Here is a 19086-nt window from a genome sequence, read left to right as displayed (position 1 = left end):
AAAAAGACAACACACCACACTGCGTAGATGCTTTAAGAACGCTGTAAAGTGAAGATTCTTTCAAAGATAATGGCTTGAATAGTTTATTTATCACTTAACTCCATAGGAAATGAAGCAGACAGGGGGGAAAAACCACAATATTTTATGTAACTACCCATTGCCTTTAAAATCACAAAAGTTTCAGTGTCACATCTAAAGTGCAGTGAACTCTTGCACAGTAGGCTGCTATATATGATGTACATAGGGAACACAAAGGCCATCAATAGTGGATCATCGACGAGAATCAGAGTCTACCTGTAGTTTCCACCTAAAAAGAGCTATGATGTTTGTGGGTAAGTAGCTTGGTAGCAAATATCGGGCCTTTATTAAATGTGCTTAGGCCCTTTCTTTATATACAAAATAGAACGTCATTTAAATCTGCAAGGTTTCAATGACCGACAGTTCCAAGAGGACGATGGATGTTACGGTCAAAGACTAATAAATGGTCATCGGGCTTTGTCCTTTCCTTTTAAGTAGTTAAGACTGGCGAGCGCGTCCCTGTTTCTGTCTTACAGAAACGTTAGAAACCCTGTTGAACAAGCGGGGAAGAGGAAGAGGAAACTCAACGCAGGTCATCCTTCAGTTCTAACTGAGTACTAGAAGCACACACCTTCATGGCCTGCTTAGAGCAGTTGAACAAAGATTCCAGACTTCTGCTGTAGCGAGAAGTTCTGCCTTCCTGGGTTGTGGAGGATCTAAGGAACGAAATGATGGAAAAAATGGTAACAAAACGGCTTCAGGTCTGGTTGCCATTACTGTCAGTCCTGACCCCGACCACACACGCGGAGCCCTGAGTCGAGCTGGAGGGGGTTTTAGTGCGTCATGAGGATATAAGAGGAATTCTTTGTACCACAGAGTGAGTGATACCTACAAGAAAAATTAAGGGGAAGTTAATATGAACTTCTAGCTATATTTTTGACTCCACTGAGATCAAAACAAAGCTACTGACTCCACTCGTCTCATCTCTGGTGTGGTACAAGGACCCTCTTGAGTCCACCACAATCCGCCAGAAAAAGCCGGGACTGAAATCAAGTATCCTCTCAGTAACCTAAAATACCACACCAGGGGAGCAGAAAACAGTCAAAAGTATGCCAAATCAGAAAAGTACTTGGAAAATAAAGGAAATCTCTGTTGCAAACCTTTTTGTTTGAAGTGGCAAATCTCCGTATTGTAATTCTGGCTTATCTCTCTGTTGTTGGACTCTAACAGACGAAGCCTCACATTTATTGTCAATTAGAAGCTGATTGAATAAAGACAAATCAAAACTTTTGATTAGTCTCTCTGTGGAGTACTTTTCCTGGATTCAAACTCAACAATGGAGGAGAATGACTGATGCAGAGCTCTCTGGGATTTTGTTTTCCTTCAATTTTATTTATTTATTTTTTGCTTAATTTTCATGTCCTGAAACTTGGGATCATTCCGCTGGAAGCAGATAAGCAAAAATATCAGCTGAATTACAAATCTTATGTATTACCTGTATCCCACCACCCCTGATCCACAGTGCACTTAAGCACAGGGTTTCTCTGCATGTGGGGTTTCCTAAGGAGTGATGCCTCTGAATCTGAGGACAGATTTTGGAATGTTCTGGATCAGGGCAGCCCACGTCATAAACAATGGGACATCCTCAGTGGCTCAACTGCAGCTCTGCTGGCCACTGAACTGTTCCAAACATTCATCTAGAAAACAGGCGTCTATCATTATCAACTGACAGAATTCATACACAACTCTAACAGTCAGATTAATTTTCTAGACATAGTTAAGAAGATCTGTCACTGACTGACTCTTGAAGAAAACACCTAGTCTCCATTGTATTTATATTCCTGTTTTTTTTTAAATGTCACCTCCTATGTGGTGAAATTGCGTTTAAACTACAACAAAAGATAATAAATTCTCATTGTAAAATATTCGAGGAGCTAATTTGTAGACATGGTCAAACCGATACTTGAAACAGATGAATAAAACAAATCATAAAGAATAATAATGATAATTCATGGTTATTCTTGATTTTTTTTTAAATTTATTGTGAGTCCATTTTAAGAATGCGTGTATACTTTTTTGTAAATAAAATCTCAAACCATAAAATGTAAAAATTCGAGACTACCTGGTTACCCTTGGCAACAGAGAGAAAGCTTCTCCGCTGCACGTGTGCTTCGTCAACACTGTTGTCTGTCGTCGCTGACAGAAATGTCACTAACAGCAAAGCCGTGAGACTCCGACCGACACAAATGCCCGAGGTAAAGTGTACAACTAGCTTCTTACGTGGCTAAATCCCCTAATTTCCTCTAACTGGACTTTTTGTTTTTTTTTAGCGTTGTGACTCGGCAGTTTGCAGTCGTAATCCTCCAGATTAGCTTGATTGTTTGCTAGCTGACGTCAGATAGCAGTTGGGAATTTTTGGAATTTAGTACTTGTTTATTTCGTGTTGGTGTAGTGTCGACCACTGCACTAGCTTGACCAGTATGCGTTTATATATATATATAAGTATTCAGGAACATAATTTCTTTAATTAATTTTTTCTTTTGCCAGTCTATCGTGGTGAAGTTAGTTTTTGGGTGACTGTTATTAAGTGGACGGCTAATTAACCTCAGAGCCTAGATAAGCTATCTAGGCTATGAGCTTATTCATTTTTCAATAGTTTCCATGTCATGTGACTCAATGATTCAAAAATCAATACCAGATATTATTGCTAGAGTAGATATAGTACATTTCTTTTATAATATGTGCACATATATGTATATATCTGTATTTCTTTTACTTACATCCTTATTTATATGAGTATTACATTGAAATTTCTTCTTTTCATCCCTTGTGTGTTTTTAAGTCTGCTTGAAAATTTTTTAAGTTTAGTTTGGCCTGGGTGCATCAACAACAGATACAAGGACAGAGGAAGTGCAGCTGGCCTCTGGTTGGTTCCCAGTGCAGTAGCTCCCAGCTCTTATGAAACCAGGCAATAGTTTCAAAGGCTTTGTGTGGTTGGAGTTTGAAGATAATTGGAGCCTGAATCAGACTTTGGGTTTAATAAGCACATAATCGTGTGATGTTTGACCTTCAACCCTCAGCCTACAACCAAAACAAATGAAAGATTTCTGATTAAAGAGTGAAAGCTGTGTTAGAATCTAAATATATGTGGCTGAATCTCTCAGCATCTTCTTTCGTTACAAAGAATAATAGGCGGGGATGCTTGTGAACTAAACTTTCACTATTATTGCCTCAATATCTGAGAGGTTGCTAAAGTCCTTATAAATGAGTCCATGCATACAGCAATGTCCCTGCAGCTGCAAAAATTGTTGGACATTAACAGCAGAACTAAAAACTGCATTTCCAAACTCTCCAGAGGAAACGCTGCTCATCCTTTAGTTTCTGAACTCTATTTTACAGTAAAAACATGTTGTTTTTCTGGTTTAGGATTCATTTCTAAATTAATCACTGATGAACAGAACATAGATTAACTTTTGTTAACTCCCAAGAATGTACCTAAAACATAAGTCATGTATATTGTTTTAAGCTATTTCATTAAAATAGATCAACAAAGCTTTAGAGGGAGGATCAGATATATCTGATGATCCATGTTTCTGCCTCTACTTGTACTAATTGATTGTGTTGGTGAACATCTGAGTGGTGCCTCACTTTCAAAGTTGCTGCCACGAGGGATCGGGGATAGCATTATTTTGTCTTCTATCTGTCAGATAGGATACTCCCCTGTGTTTTATACCCTAGGAGCCAAAATTGGAAGCCTTGAACCTCTGCTGTTATGTAAAAATATTTCCAGGTCACGCCACTTAAAAAGTATCCCTCCTAAGCAACAGTGACTTTTTGGATGCACCCAGTGTATTTGATGCCTTGGGCATGATCTAATACCCAGAACCCTAGCATTAGTATGCATAAGCATTAGCTTAGCTCTAGCAGCTAATGCTGAGTTTTAGACACCTGTGGATAACCTCACACCCTGAAAATTACCGCAACCATATTTTATCAGTAGCATAGTGATGCTAATTGTGTGTTAATGTGTATTCGTTGCCTTAAGCGTGACCTAACACCCTGACTACGAGCATCAGCTCTTTCTCTAATGTACTGGACTCCTCCTGATGTATTCATTTACTCATTTAACTTATCATGTTGTAAATGTCATCAAATGTATTATTCCCTCTTTTGTTACTGGTGTTGATTACAATATTTTTTGTGTCTTCTTTCCAATTTAAATGGTTCACTTAATGCAATCACTGTCGTCTCATCAGTCATGGTTTAATTCACCTGAAAAATTATGTGGCTACAGAGACTGCTAGTGTTAAAGTTTATTACAACCAATGTTTGACATCAGTCTGAAACTGTGCTATACAAACTGGCCGCATGTAGTAAGATGCAAGCCCATTCAAAATTTCCACAGGAAATTTTTGTGTCTTGTGTTTGTAGTTATGTTTAAAGTACTCTTTAGTTGACAGTAAGGTGACAATTTAACAACTGTAGTTGCATATTGGTACAATTACACTCTCATCATAAAGCTGAAGCAAAGGAATATTGGTTTGTTTGTCTTTTCTTTGTTAAAATGTTTCTTTACATAAGCAACTCATAACTTCCTGAATTACACATCACTATCAGCTTTGAAAGCAGAAAATTAAGTCATGTACATTATTGGAAAATATTACAGGGTAAGGCTCTGTATTAAGACTCTTCTTTAACCCTGCCACCGATGTGTTACATATTCTGCCACATTTCAAATCTGAAATTTCTAAAGGTTGAAACACTGAACATTTGCAGTTGATAAAGAAAGGTTTTCAAAATTCCCCAAAATATTTTGAAGGCTTGAATAAAATTTTGATTGGCTAAAAAATTTGTAATCTCTAATAACCACAGACAACTATGTAGACAACAAAAACAACAGCACCAAGACCCTTCCTGTTTAAATTGAATGTGCCTGTCAGTAATTGGCAGAGTAGTTTTTTGATCACACCCACCTGAAAAAAAACAAAAGGTGAGTGGACTATTCTCCATCAGAGAGCAAACAATTGGTCCAGAGCAACATGATCCAGACTCCAGGACCCCAGTGTTGGAATTCACAAAGTTTAAAACCTAGAAGACAAAAAAAAATACACCGGGAGAACCATGACAGTTTAGAAACTCTGAAATTGTCTTGGAGAACGTGTCTCCACTAGAGTGTTGCATCAAAATTTTATTCAAGCGTTCAGAATATTTTTTTTCAATGCTGAAAACCCTTTTCTAGCACAGAGTTTCAACCTTTTGAATCTCTATTTTCTGTTTAGAAATATGGCAAGATTCTTATCCCACACATGTCTACTCAGCAGGTTTGGAAGTGTACATTGTCAATATCTCGTAGGTCCTGACCAGCTAGACGTGGTGGGCTGGTGCATGTAATGTTGTTGTAAATGGTGATAGTCGTGTCGGGCTCTTCCCCCTCAGCATGAGTTTCCACTCGCCGAGGTATTACCAGTGGATTCCTCAAGCTGTAGTTTCGGAGTGGGAGAGCTCCGCAATCACATTTCCAGCGGTTCCCTGACAGCAAAAGTTTTTCCATACTCTCTGAGAAATCAGGGACCATGTTTGTCAAGGCGTTTGCTCTCAGGTCAAGATAGCGTAGCTTTGGAAGAAGCTGCCTTGTGCCATTTTGCAAAAACTGTCTACAGTCATTGTTGGACAATAGCAAGTACTCCAAATTATTAAGACCAGAAAATGTGTGGGTTGTGAGGACCTCCAACTTGTTGAAACTCATGTCTAGTCCCAAAAGGCCTACCAGGTCCACAAAGCTCTGGCGCTCCACTGTAGAGATGTTGTTGTGCTGCAGGAAAAGCCTCCGTAGACCAGACAGTCCAGTGAATGCTGGAGTTGTGATTGTTGTTAGACAGCCTCGATCCAGATGAAGGCTATGCAGCTTGGACAGGCCTTTGAACATCTGTTCTGGTAGACTGTGGAAGCAACTTCCAGACAGGTTGATGACGGCCACATGAGAGAGGTCAGTGAAACTACCCATTTGTGCCTCCTGAACTTGGTTGTGCTCTAGTTCTAGGACCTCCAGATGACCAAGGCCTTCAAAGATCCTCTCCCCCAGGCTCCGGATCTTGTTGTAGCTTAGTCGAAGTTCTTCTAAATACTGCAGGTCACGGAAAGTCCTGGGTCTTAATCCAGTGATGGAATTGTTGGACAGACGCAGCACATGAAGACTGTGCAAGCCTAAGAAAGTGTCTTCATGGAGAGAAGTCAGTCTGTTGTTGGTGAGATCCAACCATCTGAGTGATTTCATTCCTACAAAGGGTCTGGGAACCACTGTCACAATCTGATTCTGGGCCAGATAAAGCTTTTGAAGTTTTGTGAGTTTAACAAACACATTAGCTTTGATGACTTTGAGATAATTTCCAGTTAGATCCAACTCTTTCAGTTCTGCAAGATTTTGAAAGAGTTGTGGCTGCAAGTAAGCCAATCTATTTCCTGCAAGAATGAGCTCTCTTAGACCTTGTAAGTCATGGAACACTGTCTCAGGTAAGACTGTTATTGAGTTCCACCCGAGGTTCAGAAGCCACATGTGTGAAAGTCCAGCAAACAGCCTCTCCTCAATACGAGTGAGCTGGTTGTTATGCAGACTAAGTGAGGCAAGGTTAGGTGTGCTCTGGAAGATGGTACCTGGTAACGCCCGCAGGCGATTTCGCTCAAGGTGAATGTGTGCAACTGCTGTAAGTCCTTTGAAAGCCTGAGGGTCAAGTGTTGCCAGCTGGCCACTCTGCAGATTTAAAAAGTCCAGATTGTTAAGATCCTTGAAAGAAGCTGCTTGGAGTGAATTGAATAAGTTTCCATCCAGCCAGAGAGAGTGAGTGGATGTTGGCATGTCAGACGGGACTTGTGTAAAGTTACGGGCACTGCAGTACATGTTAAGCTCCAAAGTGTAGTCATCATGCAGACAGGTGCAGCCTTTAGAACATGGAATTGGCTCTTCAGTCCCCTTCTCTCCAGCTATGTCGGGGTCTCCAGCTGTGTCGGGCTCTGGCAACACCAGTGATGTTCCCAGTACCCACAACACCAACAGCAAAATGGTTCGCATTCCAGCTGAGGATAGATTATTAACAACAATCAGTAAATTCAGTCCTTGCCGTTTTACAGGACTGTTATAGACAAAATAATCTTATAAAACCCTCCTGCTTACCTTAAACCTAGGACGTCTCGATTTAAGTTGGACAGGCTGTGAAATACTGAATGCCTGAAGCTTGTGCAATTGTTTGTATGCTGAAAGGAACAGCTGCCAAGCCCACAAAACTTTTTTTTAGGCCTGAGGTTGACGGAATCTGTACGTTTAACCCATTTGTTTCCATTGCCTTTTTTTGGTGAATGTTGCTAGTAATTTTTCATTTTTGGAGAACATTTAGCTGGCTGTCACTAAAGATCACCTGTTATTTTAAATCAGGCTATCCTTGATCAATTAAATGTTTTGTGTTTAAAATCATCCCATATAGTTTGTTGCTTTAGTATGGAGACATAAGTGCATGTTTTCAATCTGTAATGTTTATGTATAAACCCTCCTTAACTATTCTCAGCGAATGTGACAGAAACTGTATTGTCAAGCTAGTAAGGAATTCTTTGTAAGTGGCCTTTGTTGTTTACTGAAGTCAGAGTCTTGTGACTGAGTGCATTTACTGTAGATTTTAGCTCGTACTGTAGAAAAAAGATAAGATGAACCCAGTGATCTAGACCTTCAATGAAATGTTGCCTTTTTAAGCATTACATATTTATATTAGACCCTATGGCACTTGTATTGTATGTTGATCTGGACTACAGTTAAGTAATTCATAAGTTCAGTCTATCACTCGAAATACTGTCATGTCATATCAAATAAAATCAGCTGTTACTGTATTTATGAGACAGACAGTCACTCACTTGACAGTGCAGGATGGTTCCAGAAGTCCATTTCCTAATCTATGATTGCAATGACTAACTTTCTGTTTACTCGCTCCTTTGGTACCTAGGATGTTTGAGACAACCATGAACTGGTCATGCTCTTAAGGTTAACCAAATCCAGGAAACCTGCTATCTGGCACATGAGTTGAATTGATTGATTTACCAAAACTGGATTCATAATACTATGAAGAAAACCCACCAATGTAAAAACCCCTATATTTATAAAGTCTCAGTTTCCACAGCAGGAATGTGTACTTGATTCAGGCTTCTGTAAATTTGAGGTAAAAAGTGTAGCAGTACTAAAAATTTTGAAAAATAGTTTTGATTGTATTCGAGTAATAGTCCTGTGCAGATTATTTGAGATTTGTACTGTGCTTTCATTATCAATCGAGAGTAAACCTCAACCTCAATATTTTTAATGTTCCAAACATGTTTGGCTGAACAGTTTTTTTGTGACAGATACATTTAACAAATACAATTACACTTCATATTATTTTTTAATGGCACGCAAAATATGTCAAAAGATACATCGCCTCTACTGAAACATTTTTGGTTGCAATATTATTCATATTTCCTTTCAATCAATAGATTTAACAGATCCTGGAGGAAATTGCAATGTCTTTCCCAGGAAAAGCAAGGAATCTATGAATTTGAGATTTTCTTTCTTTTGCCAGTAGAGAGCACTGCTGTTTTGTTATCCCAGCTCGGCCCAACAGCATATGTATTCACATGTTATATCCTCTAAAAGACAGTTTTATGGTAAATAGAGCATCAGCCGTCTGATATTGAATGAGTTCAGTCTCATCACATGACATTAGAGCCACACTTGTCATATTTCTATGTCATCAGTAAATTAAAATGGGCTTTTTTTGTTTCATGAAATCATCAACAGGGAATAAAACACTGTCATTTTTGTTGCTGCTTCAATTGATTAAAAAAATTGCTGCGTCGTGTGGCTACTTTTGCAAGTTGATTCATGATTGTTAGTCCCCTGACAAACACCTCTAATTGGCTCATTCTCCACCACTCCACCAGACACAAAGGTGTCCACATTTGTCGGGTGCTCATGGCTTCCTGAGTGGAGTAGAACGGTCTTAATAGTGAGAGGCAGAGCTTTCCATTGTGGCTGGAAGTGCTAAACTGGGCTGTGCCCCGTTTTCTGGATAAATTTTGTGCTTCTTCAGCAGTGGAGAACAACCCTGAAAGGCATGATGTCAATCTAAATTGGATGCATGCCTGCTGATCAATGCTGAAACCCATCACACTGTCTACTTAACTCCACTACTCTGCAGATACGTCTTGATGTACAGTATAATAGCAGAGAGGCCCAGGCTAAACTCTCAGTGGAGTAAAAAGGTCGATTTATTTATTTCTTCTGTCTGTAAATCTGTTAGTCTTTTAGATATTGAAACAAGATCTGGTCAGATTTTCTCTCTGTAAAAGTAGAATTATGCCTGCTTGTTCTACTTTTGTTTGTTTTGTGTTTATGTGTATAGGCTGCTTTCCAAGTATTTGTACACATTAATGATCTGAGCTAATTCACCTTTGAGACCAAGCAACTTTTCCAGCTACCTTGTCAGACATAAAATACTAAGATAAAAAGCTATTGAAAAGATGTGGGAGTTACAGTGTGTTTTTTACAAGTCAAAACAAGCCAAAGAAATTTAAAATTAGGAGCCATTATCATACTCAGTCTTAAATCATTTATAATCCACACAGCCATAAAGCAGCAGATTACTTGCCGTGTGCTTGGGTATGCATAATGTTGACCCCTCTTTTTGGTTGGTTGCACATGACATGATGCACAATGGTATATAAATCATTAGGAATTCCTTTTTTTCCATTGAATGATTGAAGGATCAACTTTTTACTATTCTGTTGTGAACTAAATGAAGAATCTTAACTTTACCAAGTCTTTTTCTTTGTTTCTGAGTGAGGAGCGATACACTTTGGTTGTCACGTTTGAATATTTTAATGTCCCACACTTATAGATAAGTTCACATACCAACAGTCAACACTGCCATCCACTGGCAGATAGTTGGACTGATAGTCCTACTGTTATTGAAACCAGACCAGAGCAATAGTTCCCAAACTGGAAAGTTCAGAGCCACAGATTTACTTCCACTGAGTGCCCTTTGACCCATACAGGTGGTGTTTCGGTGCTGCTCTGAACCGTGGTGCTGTCTCAACCTTTTGAGTCCCCCTCAATACCCCTGCAGGGGCTATTAATAACACTGTACTCAGTTAACACACTGCTTTCTACGAGGAGAGGGAAACCATTGGCTTGGTTTTGACAGATGGAGCTGAGCCCCTGTTTCTTAATTGATTGTGATCATTGTGACAAGATCAGATCGCTGCAGCTGATTGATCCAATTAACGCCTTTGATTTTACTGTTGGCTTCAAGAAGCAGACTGCTGCCAGATCCTGTTTGGTACAGATTTTTGTTGTTATGGAGGGATGCCAAATGTATAATCTTAAAAACTTTTATTGAAGAAAGATAAATGAGAATTTCAGTGTATGTACTGTTATTTGAATTTTTATTTTCTATAGTTTTTGACATTATATATTGGGTTAAAACAGCGTTATCACTAACAAATCTTATCAATAACATTGTTTTTTTCAGGATATACAAAATTAATAGTTTGGTACAAATCATAGGTTACGGGTGTTGTGGGAAATAATATGATTGATTGTATGTACATTTCCTGGTTAATATCCTCCTACTTAATGTTAAGCATGCAGATAATTTATATCATTATATTGGTGGAATGGTGGGGCATGAGACAAGGAAGCAAAGCCACAAATTTCACTCTTCGTACAGAGTTTTCTTAAAGGTTCGTGCATTTGCAGTGCAGACTGCTGACAAAAGAAGGGAAATATATTGGGTTTTTTCCCCCTGTATCACCCACGTATAACTTGATTCACCCTACATTTAAACACTTTCATTTTTTCTCTTTATCATCCTACTGTTTGAAGGTATTCCCAGACCTTTCCCTCACTCTGCATTCAAGAGCTGGCTGGATAACACTGGATAATGTTACTTGAATAACATCAGATGCATCCAGATGAAGACAGCTTCTAAGGCCTGGAAGAGAACAGGTTAGACACACACACACACAAAACACATAGACACACATCCACATGAGAAAGTCCTCTTGGCTGACAGGAAGAGACTGGATCCCAGTCAGAATAAGACAAAAAAAAGCATCTGAGGAAATGCCAAGAGGAATCTAAACTCTATAGCCTTTCCCCTCTCATTCATTCATTTATTCATCCATCAAAAAACCTTTACTTGACATGTAGGCGTGAACCTATGGACACAGTAGGCGGTTTGTAAGCACTCAAGTTTATTTTATGTGGGAACAGTGCAGACCCACTTGAATGGGTTGACCCACAAAACAACTGACAAGCCCAAGGCTATTTTCTTATGTTGAGATGTAGTATAAAACTCATCCATCCTGGCAGATGCCTTGCACATCATCTGAATGTCATTGTGAAGGTGAGATTGTCATCCTCTACTACTGCTGTGCCAGGTTAGAGGGTGATCCAGGAGCTGGTGCCATCCACGTCTACACCTAACTGGGCCAAACAGCAAATACACATATACAAGCTGAACATCAGCAAAGCATCGGATGACTATCAATTTGCTTTGGGTAGTTTGAGCTGCCAAGCTCCTCTGTGTCCTTCCCACAATGCTGAAGTTGTGAACTGATATTTTCATACCAGAGCAAGTCCTGGTATTGCAGCTTGGTTGACATCAATTACAGCTCGTATTGCAGTTGAAAAGTTGTCATAGATCTGATCTTTTCAGCGTGTCACTGAGTTGGTAATCAATACTAACTCCAGCCGTCTCTGCTGGTCTTCTACTGGATGTTTATAGAACATTATACTTTGATTTCAGTCAAGAGCTCCCTGAATTGCCTATTGACGTGGATCAGCATGTTTGCGCACTCTGCATAGGTCCTCCAAACCAGAGTGAAATAACTCCCTTTCAAGATATTGTGCCAGAATTGGACAATACTCTCTTTTGTGGCAACCCTCAAAAAATCTTTCACATTTATCGTTATCCAAGTGTAGCCAGTTAACAGAAAAAGTGTTTGATGGTTGTCTTTTGTGCTCATGTCCTCAAATGGCAGTCTGATAGAAACAAATAACAAATGGAATAATGATGAAGACTGCTACATCTCTGTCTCTTCAAACTGGAGGGATTCTCTGACTTCTTTGCATTTGAGTGTCATGTGTTTTCTTGATAACAGAGTGTCCTTGACGTTCTGTTTTTTAAAAACCCCAAAGAGGGAATACACAGCCTTGATAACACCTCCATGTCTAAAGTCTCTTTTTATTTTGAGCAACAATAGTATGATGTTGTGTATGGTCTCCTGCCAGTGATTTACAAGAACTGGCCTGTTCTGAACCAAGGTGAGATTTGATCATTGTTTACACAGTTCACTCTTGGCTTGGAAATCATCTCATGGGATTGATGCACGGCTTCAAAAGCCGTAGCAGCTTGCCTCTCTTTTTAATAATAATATCACAAAGATACTGATACGATGAAACTCCATGAAATTTCTTTGGTTTTTCTGTAGATAGAATTCTGTTGTACCACTCATCTTCATTTTATCATCCACCAAACAATCAACAAATACTACATTAGGGTAACTAGGCATGTTAGCCTCCTGTAGCGTGCGCCCATCATGTCTTTTTGTGACAGCTCCTCCTGTACACTTTCTGCATATCCTTTTGAAGGCATTTTGAGTATTAATGATAATTTATTCCACCTGTCACAAAGTCCAACGCTAGTATTGTTGCTACTGTCCGACCAACGCAGTCACTATTTTCTTGCCCTTTTTTTTAAACAACAAATGTCTGTATGCTCATCTCTGCATCCATTGATTTGTTTCCACCATTGACACATCCAAAGTGAATGGTGCAGTATTTAAAGGGCACATTATTCAGATGAAGCAGCGTCACTAACATGCTGAAGATCACAACTAAATTATTCCAAAGTGAAAGATTATTATTGTGTGGATTATGCCTGCCTCCCCTCATGAAGTTGGTGGTGGATTCCTGCTGCTTCCAGATCACATCAAAAGTTGTGTTCATCTTGTGTGATTCCAGGGCAATTCATATTTATTTGAGAATTGGAGCAATGCAGAATACAGGCACACTTCTTTGAAGAATGCATAAACTTACTGCCACTACAATATAGCCACCAAAGTTCAGAAATGAAGATTCCAGGACATATTTTACTCTACAACTGTTTTCTGTCATTTTCCTGACTAACTTTATCCAGGTCAGGTCATCTAAAAAACGATGAACTGTTTTTTTTTTGTTTTTTTTTTTTATATGACTGAGAGGCACATTAACTATTGAGGGCAGAAAATAAGTTAGTCTCATTGTCATTGTCAGACCTTTGCAGACTTGTTTTTTTCCAAATGTCTTACTTTGATAGCTAGAGTACAGTTGTATGACCCACAAAAATCCATCTTGACAATGGAATTAACATTACTTCATCATAAGGAGATTTCAAGCAACTCCAGTTATCTGTCAGAATTCACATTATGTGATACATTACTATTATATTCCAAGAAAAGGGTCCTCAGAATATCTAAAATGACCAGTTTGTGTTTTGTTGAGCATAAATAAACAGGTAAAGTTGTGTCATTGCAAGGTGAAGAAAATGGTTAGGTTGCCATCTGTCTGGTGCCCAGGGCTCCTGCTCCACATTTAGGCCAGTAGAGTGAATAAATATAGACAGAAGTGTAGGTCAATAAAAAAAATAAAATAAAAAAATAACACCATGCCTGTGGGATGATTGGAACAGCTTAATTGTTCCCTTTCTCTGACAGGGATTATAGCACACAGCCATGACTATAGTTAGTCTTTGTTTGGTGTAGTTCAATGTAAATGAAATAACCGTGTGTAGTTAGGACCAATTTGTGGATTGTATTGTGTCATATATCTGTTACAAATATGTCCTTTACTGTGTTGACAAATATTGCTGTGACTTGTGGAATAATGGTATATTTTATAATTATCTTCTTGGGGGTTTTATCTTAACGGGCTGCTGAACAGTGTATGTTGGGAATTTGTGACTAAACCTACTCCTCAAAGAGATTTTCAGAGGTTTGCAAGGCAGAGGTGAGAGGCCACTTATGGAATAGATGGGAAGAAAAAGATGAGATAAAGCGGTGCAGCCAGTAAGCACACACAAAGAGAAATTATTAGCCATGTCTGAGACTTGAGAGACTGTAATCATTCAATGAATGGAATGAAGGGGCTGAAAAGAGAAATAAGTGAATGTGAAATTTTAGTGTGTTTGCACTAATAATGATCAAACCAAAAGTTTGGCAGAAGTTAAGACAATATTACAAATACATCCTAGTAACATAACATGAAACATGCAACTGCAGTCGTCCGCCAAGGAGATAATCCGCAGCATTTGTCTGTTTGGCTGTCTGTTTGCAGGATTATACAAAAACTAGGAGGCCAATTTTCACAAAACATGGTGGAGGGATGTAGAATGGGAAAAGAGAGAACCCATTAAATCTGGGGCGGATTAGTCATCATGATATCTGAGGGCAACAGGATTTCATTTATTAATTTTTTCACTCTTTGATGTACTCCTCCCAGTGGGTTGGCTAGATTCATCTTGAATTGCTCAGAAACACCTTTAGAACCTGGTGATGGGTTACCCTGACGACTACGAGTTTTTGTTAAATGGCATTATCATGGTGAGGCAGACAGTTTTGCCCAGAACACAAAACTGTATAACTGAACTTCACATGGTCAGACCTTTTCCAAATGCCACATGTTTGATGAGAGTCTCGGCCTGAAGACATCTACAAGGTGAAGTTAAGTCACAGTCATAGATGAAGGAAGTCATATTTGCCCTACAGTGAGCAAATTAATCTGCCCCTTCATCCAAAATCCAAATATCAGGTTTCACCACCCTCTTGCTCCATGGAACAGCCATACTGCAAGGGCAACTGCTGCTCACCCGCTCACTGCTGCATGTGGCATGGATTAGGGTCCTAGCACGTGTTAGGGGCTGAATGTGTCTGTGGAGGAGGTCTGTGAGTGCTTTGTAGTTGTTTTTACGTCACAAAAATTTCCAGGATAATTTTAGGATCCATTTTAATTTTCTTGTGACCTAAAAGGATACAGAGTATTTGAAGCTTTATTAAACCAAACCTAAATTTACATTTCATCAGCTCAGCCTCTGTCATCGCTCACCCTTTCCATGACATTTCTTGATTAACTGTGGTCAAACTAAGAGTTCTGCTCTTCAGTGTCTGCCGCCAGTATCTGACTCACCAGAGTTATTTTGCAGGATCAAGCCTCAGATGTTGCCCCCTTAGGGTTGCTTGCCATGCAGCAGTTTATCGAATGATATTCGCATTTGCATTTACTCTCATCTTGCGTATTTTCAAGATTCCTACTTTCTTTATCTATAACCCCCAGTGTGCATCTTTCATATCTGCAAGTTCCTGCAGGTAGCCTGCGAGGGACTTACTGATGGAGACTTTTGTCGGCATGTTAGCAGCATCATGTACAGACTGTATAATTGAAAGTTTAATCACGTTTGCTGGTGTCTGATGGTCATACAGTAGCCAAAGTCGAGAGATTTGGGGAATGAAATGATCATCATAGACTCATGAATCACCTGCCAACTCTTGGCATGATTGACCTGTTTGATAAAGATTTGCAATTAAGGAGAAAATGATGTGATGTCACAATGAACAAGATACTGGCTGTGTCCTCACAAACACCCAAACCATGACTGCAAGCTTTTTTTCTTATTTACAGATTATTTTAACAAACATTTAGGACAAATTTTAAGCAAAACTGTAATCTGAAGATATTTAACATTGACAATTTGAGTAAAGTTTAAAAATTGAGGTCTCGCTTAATTATGGAAATAAAAGTCACTTTATCTTGATACTTAATGTGGCCTGCCCTTGATACAAACAATTTTTCAACCAATCAAGAATGAATAACATCACAAAGTTGGACAATGAAGAAAAAAAAAGTGTTAATATCTATTAAAAAATAACTAAATTTTTCCGGATCTTACCAAGTGCAGTTGATGGAATAATTAAAATGCTGAATTGCGCCTGAAATCTGTATCTATCTCCCAGCTAACAGAATTAAAATGAACATGCTTGGATGGAGTCAGTGTGCCAACATGACAATGATATTTGCAACTTGTCAACAGTCTTGTCTCTGCTTAACAAAAACATTCACATATACAAATAAACACAAAAAGATTCAGTCTGTTCTTTACTCCTAGACAGCTCAGCTCTTCTTCAATCTATCCTTGAAGGTGGTGCGGGGAATTCCCTGTGGAATCCCTGATATTTCTTCCTGTTGTATGGGATCTGTAGAGGCACCAATGATGTCTCTCCACAAATGGCAAGAACTACTGAAGTGCTGCTGAAACCAAAAAACTGAAGGTTGGTATTGGCATTGATTATTGCAATTGGTATTGGTAAATAAAAAAAAAAAAAATCAACCCCAAGTATTTCAGCCCAAATTACCATACCCTCTATCAAAGTGAGACTTTTGCTGCAAAAGGCAATCAGACGTTTAACTTTAAACACTCCCTATCCTAAAATAACGTGATGACCTTTCTTCATGCCTCAAGTGGAGGGAAAGACTTCCCAGAGTCTTTGTCTGCTATGGAGGCATCTCTCTGAGGAGCTCCACTTTCCTAATCTCTTTGTGCCTTCTCTCTGAAACTCTTAGATTTTGCTCCAAGCTGCTTTGCTTGCTCTTGTAGCAGCACAATTGATCTGAGCTATGTTACTCTGCACTGGCTTGGAGAACAGATTCATTTGGAGCCTATTCTGGCCCTGCTAATGCCTATTTTTGTGAAATAAATTGCCTGCTCTTCATCCATAACTTGACTGCTGTATAGTGGAAATGATCAACATTAATGTCTTCTTTTCTTTTCAAGTGAGCACACTGTAGATTCCTGTACATTTTTGTAATAGTGTTTTAATGGCTGGTGTCTGGTGTTGGTAATTTGGTATAATACACGTATCACGCCCTCATAAGGTGATAGAAACTAATAAGCCTGGGAAGAGAGGCTAATTTTCCTTGTTTTTTAACACCAGGAGTTTGGAATATTGACACAGATAGCTAGAGAGAAAGGTTCTGTTTATTTGGCTCACTTGTAGTCGCTCAAGCTTGTTTTTGTTTGCACACTGTCCACGGTTTATTTGATACCGTGTTGTCGGTCAAGCTTGTTTTTATTTGCACACGGTCCACAGTTTATTTGATACCTGTAGTAAAAGTTGAATTATTTCATTGCACTGTGGGCAAATGCAGGATTAGAAATAAATGGACTTCCAAGTGTTTTAAGAGACTTATCAACTCCAGATGTCTATGTAGAAACAAAGCTTAACAGTGTCTTTGATTATGATATTTTTTCATTGTTTGCAGTTGTAGATGTGAGTGCCTGTTGAATCTTCCCTCTGCTCACTCGCTGACAGATGACTCAGTCATGAATCTTAAAAGGTCTTGTCCATCCTCAGCTGCTTCCAAAACATTTATGTTAATGCTCCTCAACTATTTATCAATAAGATCCTGATCACAATAGCACGACTTGTTTTTCTAGTGAGCAACAGTCTAAGACAGCAGGCCTGAGTCAAGGGAATTACAGCATGTTGCTGTCCAGTCATACCATTTGGCTGCTGGGTTCTTAGACTTGTTGCTGTCATTAACACTTTGTGGTTTTGGGGGTTTTTTTGTTTTTAATTCTGTGATGTTTTAACAGTTATAGGAAATAATTTTGTGGTATGAAGCTATCCCCCAGAGGAGTGAGAAATCCAGATTTAGTGCAAAATATATTTCTGATTCCATGTTGTCATAGGCAAACTTTCTTCCACCAAATATCACTTCAATTCAACAATTCAAAGTATGAGTTTTTCCACTTAAGTTATCATGTACTGTTATTCACCCCAAACATGAAACATGTTACAAACACAAACACACTGAATATGTAGAATTTAGTTTGATGTGCCAAAGGATGGTGAGGTCTGGAGCTTCAAATGAAGCAGCAGAAAAAATTCATGTTCTCAGAATTGGATGAGAGCCTGTGAGTACATCACAATGATCATAAATCGTGTAGGGCCAGTGAGCACTGGGGAACCACACAAAGCTGACAATTCTTTTCTGATCTCTGCCTTCCTGATACTCTGCTTGTCTGTCTGCATCTGCCCTCTCGCTTTGATTTTAAAGTGCACTTTCGATTGAGAAAAGAGGAATTTTTGTCTTGGTACTATGGACTGATTATTTATTCTCTGAAGTTGCGCTTTTGCAGTTTCCCCAGTGTAAACAGCACATTTTGACATCAACAATTCATGCCAACTACAAACAGATTTTAATGTCTACACTTTTTAAAAATCAAGAAATTTCACACACCAGGACATGGCTGTGCCCCCTGTATGATTGAATTAGGTTACAGTGGTGATTTAATTTCCAGAGGGAAGCACCCTAGTAGTAGGAAACATCATTTGCTAATTAAAAAGATTGTCTCCTGGCATTTTGAAGAAAAAGACAGCGCTCCCAGAGGCTTGATAAAATGGAAGTTCTGATAGAAAGCATTACTGTAAACAGTAATAACCTGTTTTAACAGGTTATGACACATTGATTGAGAAATCCAACAAATGCAAAAGTCACGAATTCTTGATAAGTTTGTTGTATAGGTTTTTTCCTGTAAAAGATAAGTTGAATTTGTTTTGCAGTGCTTTTTTTGCACCTGAAGCTCCATATATTTTACTTTGCCCAGCTGTGGTACCGAACTTATAAATAGAACAAAACTCATGTTCCTGGTTACAAAATCTTCCTTACTTAATTTTTTTCTTTTGTTACTGTGCTTTTCTTCTGCCATTGTCCTTCTATTTAATGGTGTAATTCTCCTCTCCACAAGAGAGGACTGTCAAGACTCTCCATGGAGTTTAACTCCACATGGCATTAGCACTTGGCTGAATCGATCCAGCTCCTTTATTTTCCCAGGCCTTGACAGATAAGCATTTATTGAGCATTTCACATGAGAGTGGCAGCAACTTCAAGTGCCTCTCAGTGGTATTCCTCTAGAAGTGCCACAATGAGGGAATCAATGTGTGTACTTCCCTGGGCATACC

At 38.9% G+C, this 19086-nt stretch overlaps 2 protein-coding genes across 3 annotated transcripts in view; one reads left to right on the top strand and one right to left on the bottom strand.

Annotated features, from left to right (window-relative positions):
- Positions 1–60: 60 nt before the first annotated feature.
- On the bottom strand, positions 61–7262 carry igfals (insulin-like growth factor binding protein, acid labile subunit). Of its 2 annotated transcripts, XR_015110237.1 has the most exons (3): positions 7187–7262; positions 1179–7089; positions 61–734 (listed from the first exon to the last, which is right to left on the bottom strand). XR_015110237.1 is itself a non-coding variant. In XM_086186257.1 (2 exons), the coding sequence occupies exon 2, from the start codon at positions 7082–7084 to the stop codon at positions 5333–5335; it is 1752 nt and encodes a 583-aa protein (XP_086042383.1). In that variant the 5' UTR covers positions 7085–7089; positions 7187–7262; the 3' UTR covers positions 950–5332. The 2 variants fall into 2 exon arrangements, 1 of the variants encoding a protein (XP_086042383.1); XM_086186257.1 differs by lacking the exon at positions 61–734 and having other exon boundaries at positions 950–7089.
- mrtfbb (myocardin related transcription factor Bb) overlaps positions 2119–19086 on the top strand; it is a 73321-nt gene continuing 56353 nt past the window's right edge. Inside the window, exons 1-2 of the mRNA XM_086186256.1 lie at positions 2119–2273; positions 10913–11035. The gene's annotated coding sequence lies outside the window, so the exon portion shown is untranslated. The remainder of the gene's footprint in view (positions 2274–10912; positions 11036–19086) is intronic.

Source organism: Aulostomus chinensis, chromosome 18 (assembly GCF_037954235.1).
Source record: "Aulostomus chinensis isolate RoL2024-O1b breed Wild chromosome 18, RoL_Achi_v1.0, whole genome shotgun sequence".
NCBI classification, from domain to species: domain Eukaryota; kingdom Metazoa; phylum Chordata; class Actinopteri; order Syngnathiformes; family Aulostomidae; genus Aulostomus; species Aulostomus chinensis.
This window is presented reverse-complemented; position numbering and strand designations above follow the sequence as displayed.

Coding starts and splice junctions, on each gene's coding strand:
- igfals (XM_086186257.1), bottom strand. CDS start 7,084: ATGCGAACCATTTTGCTGTTGGTGTTGTGGGTACTGGGAACATCACTG.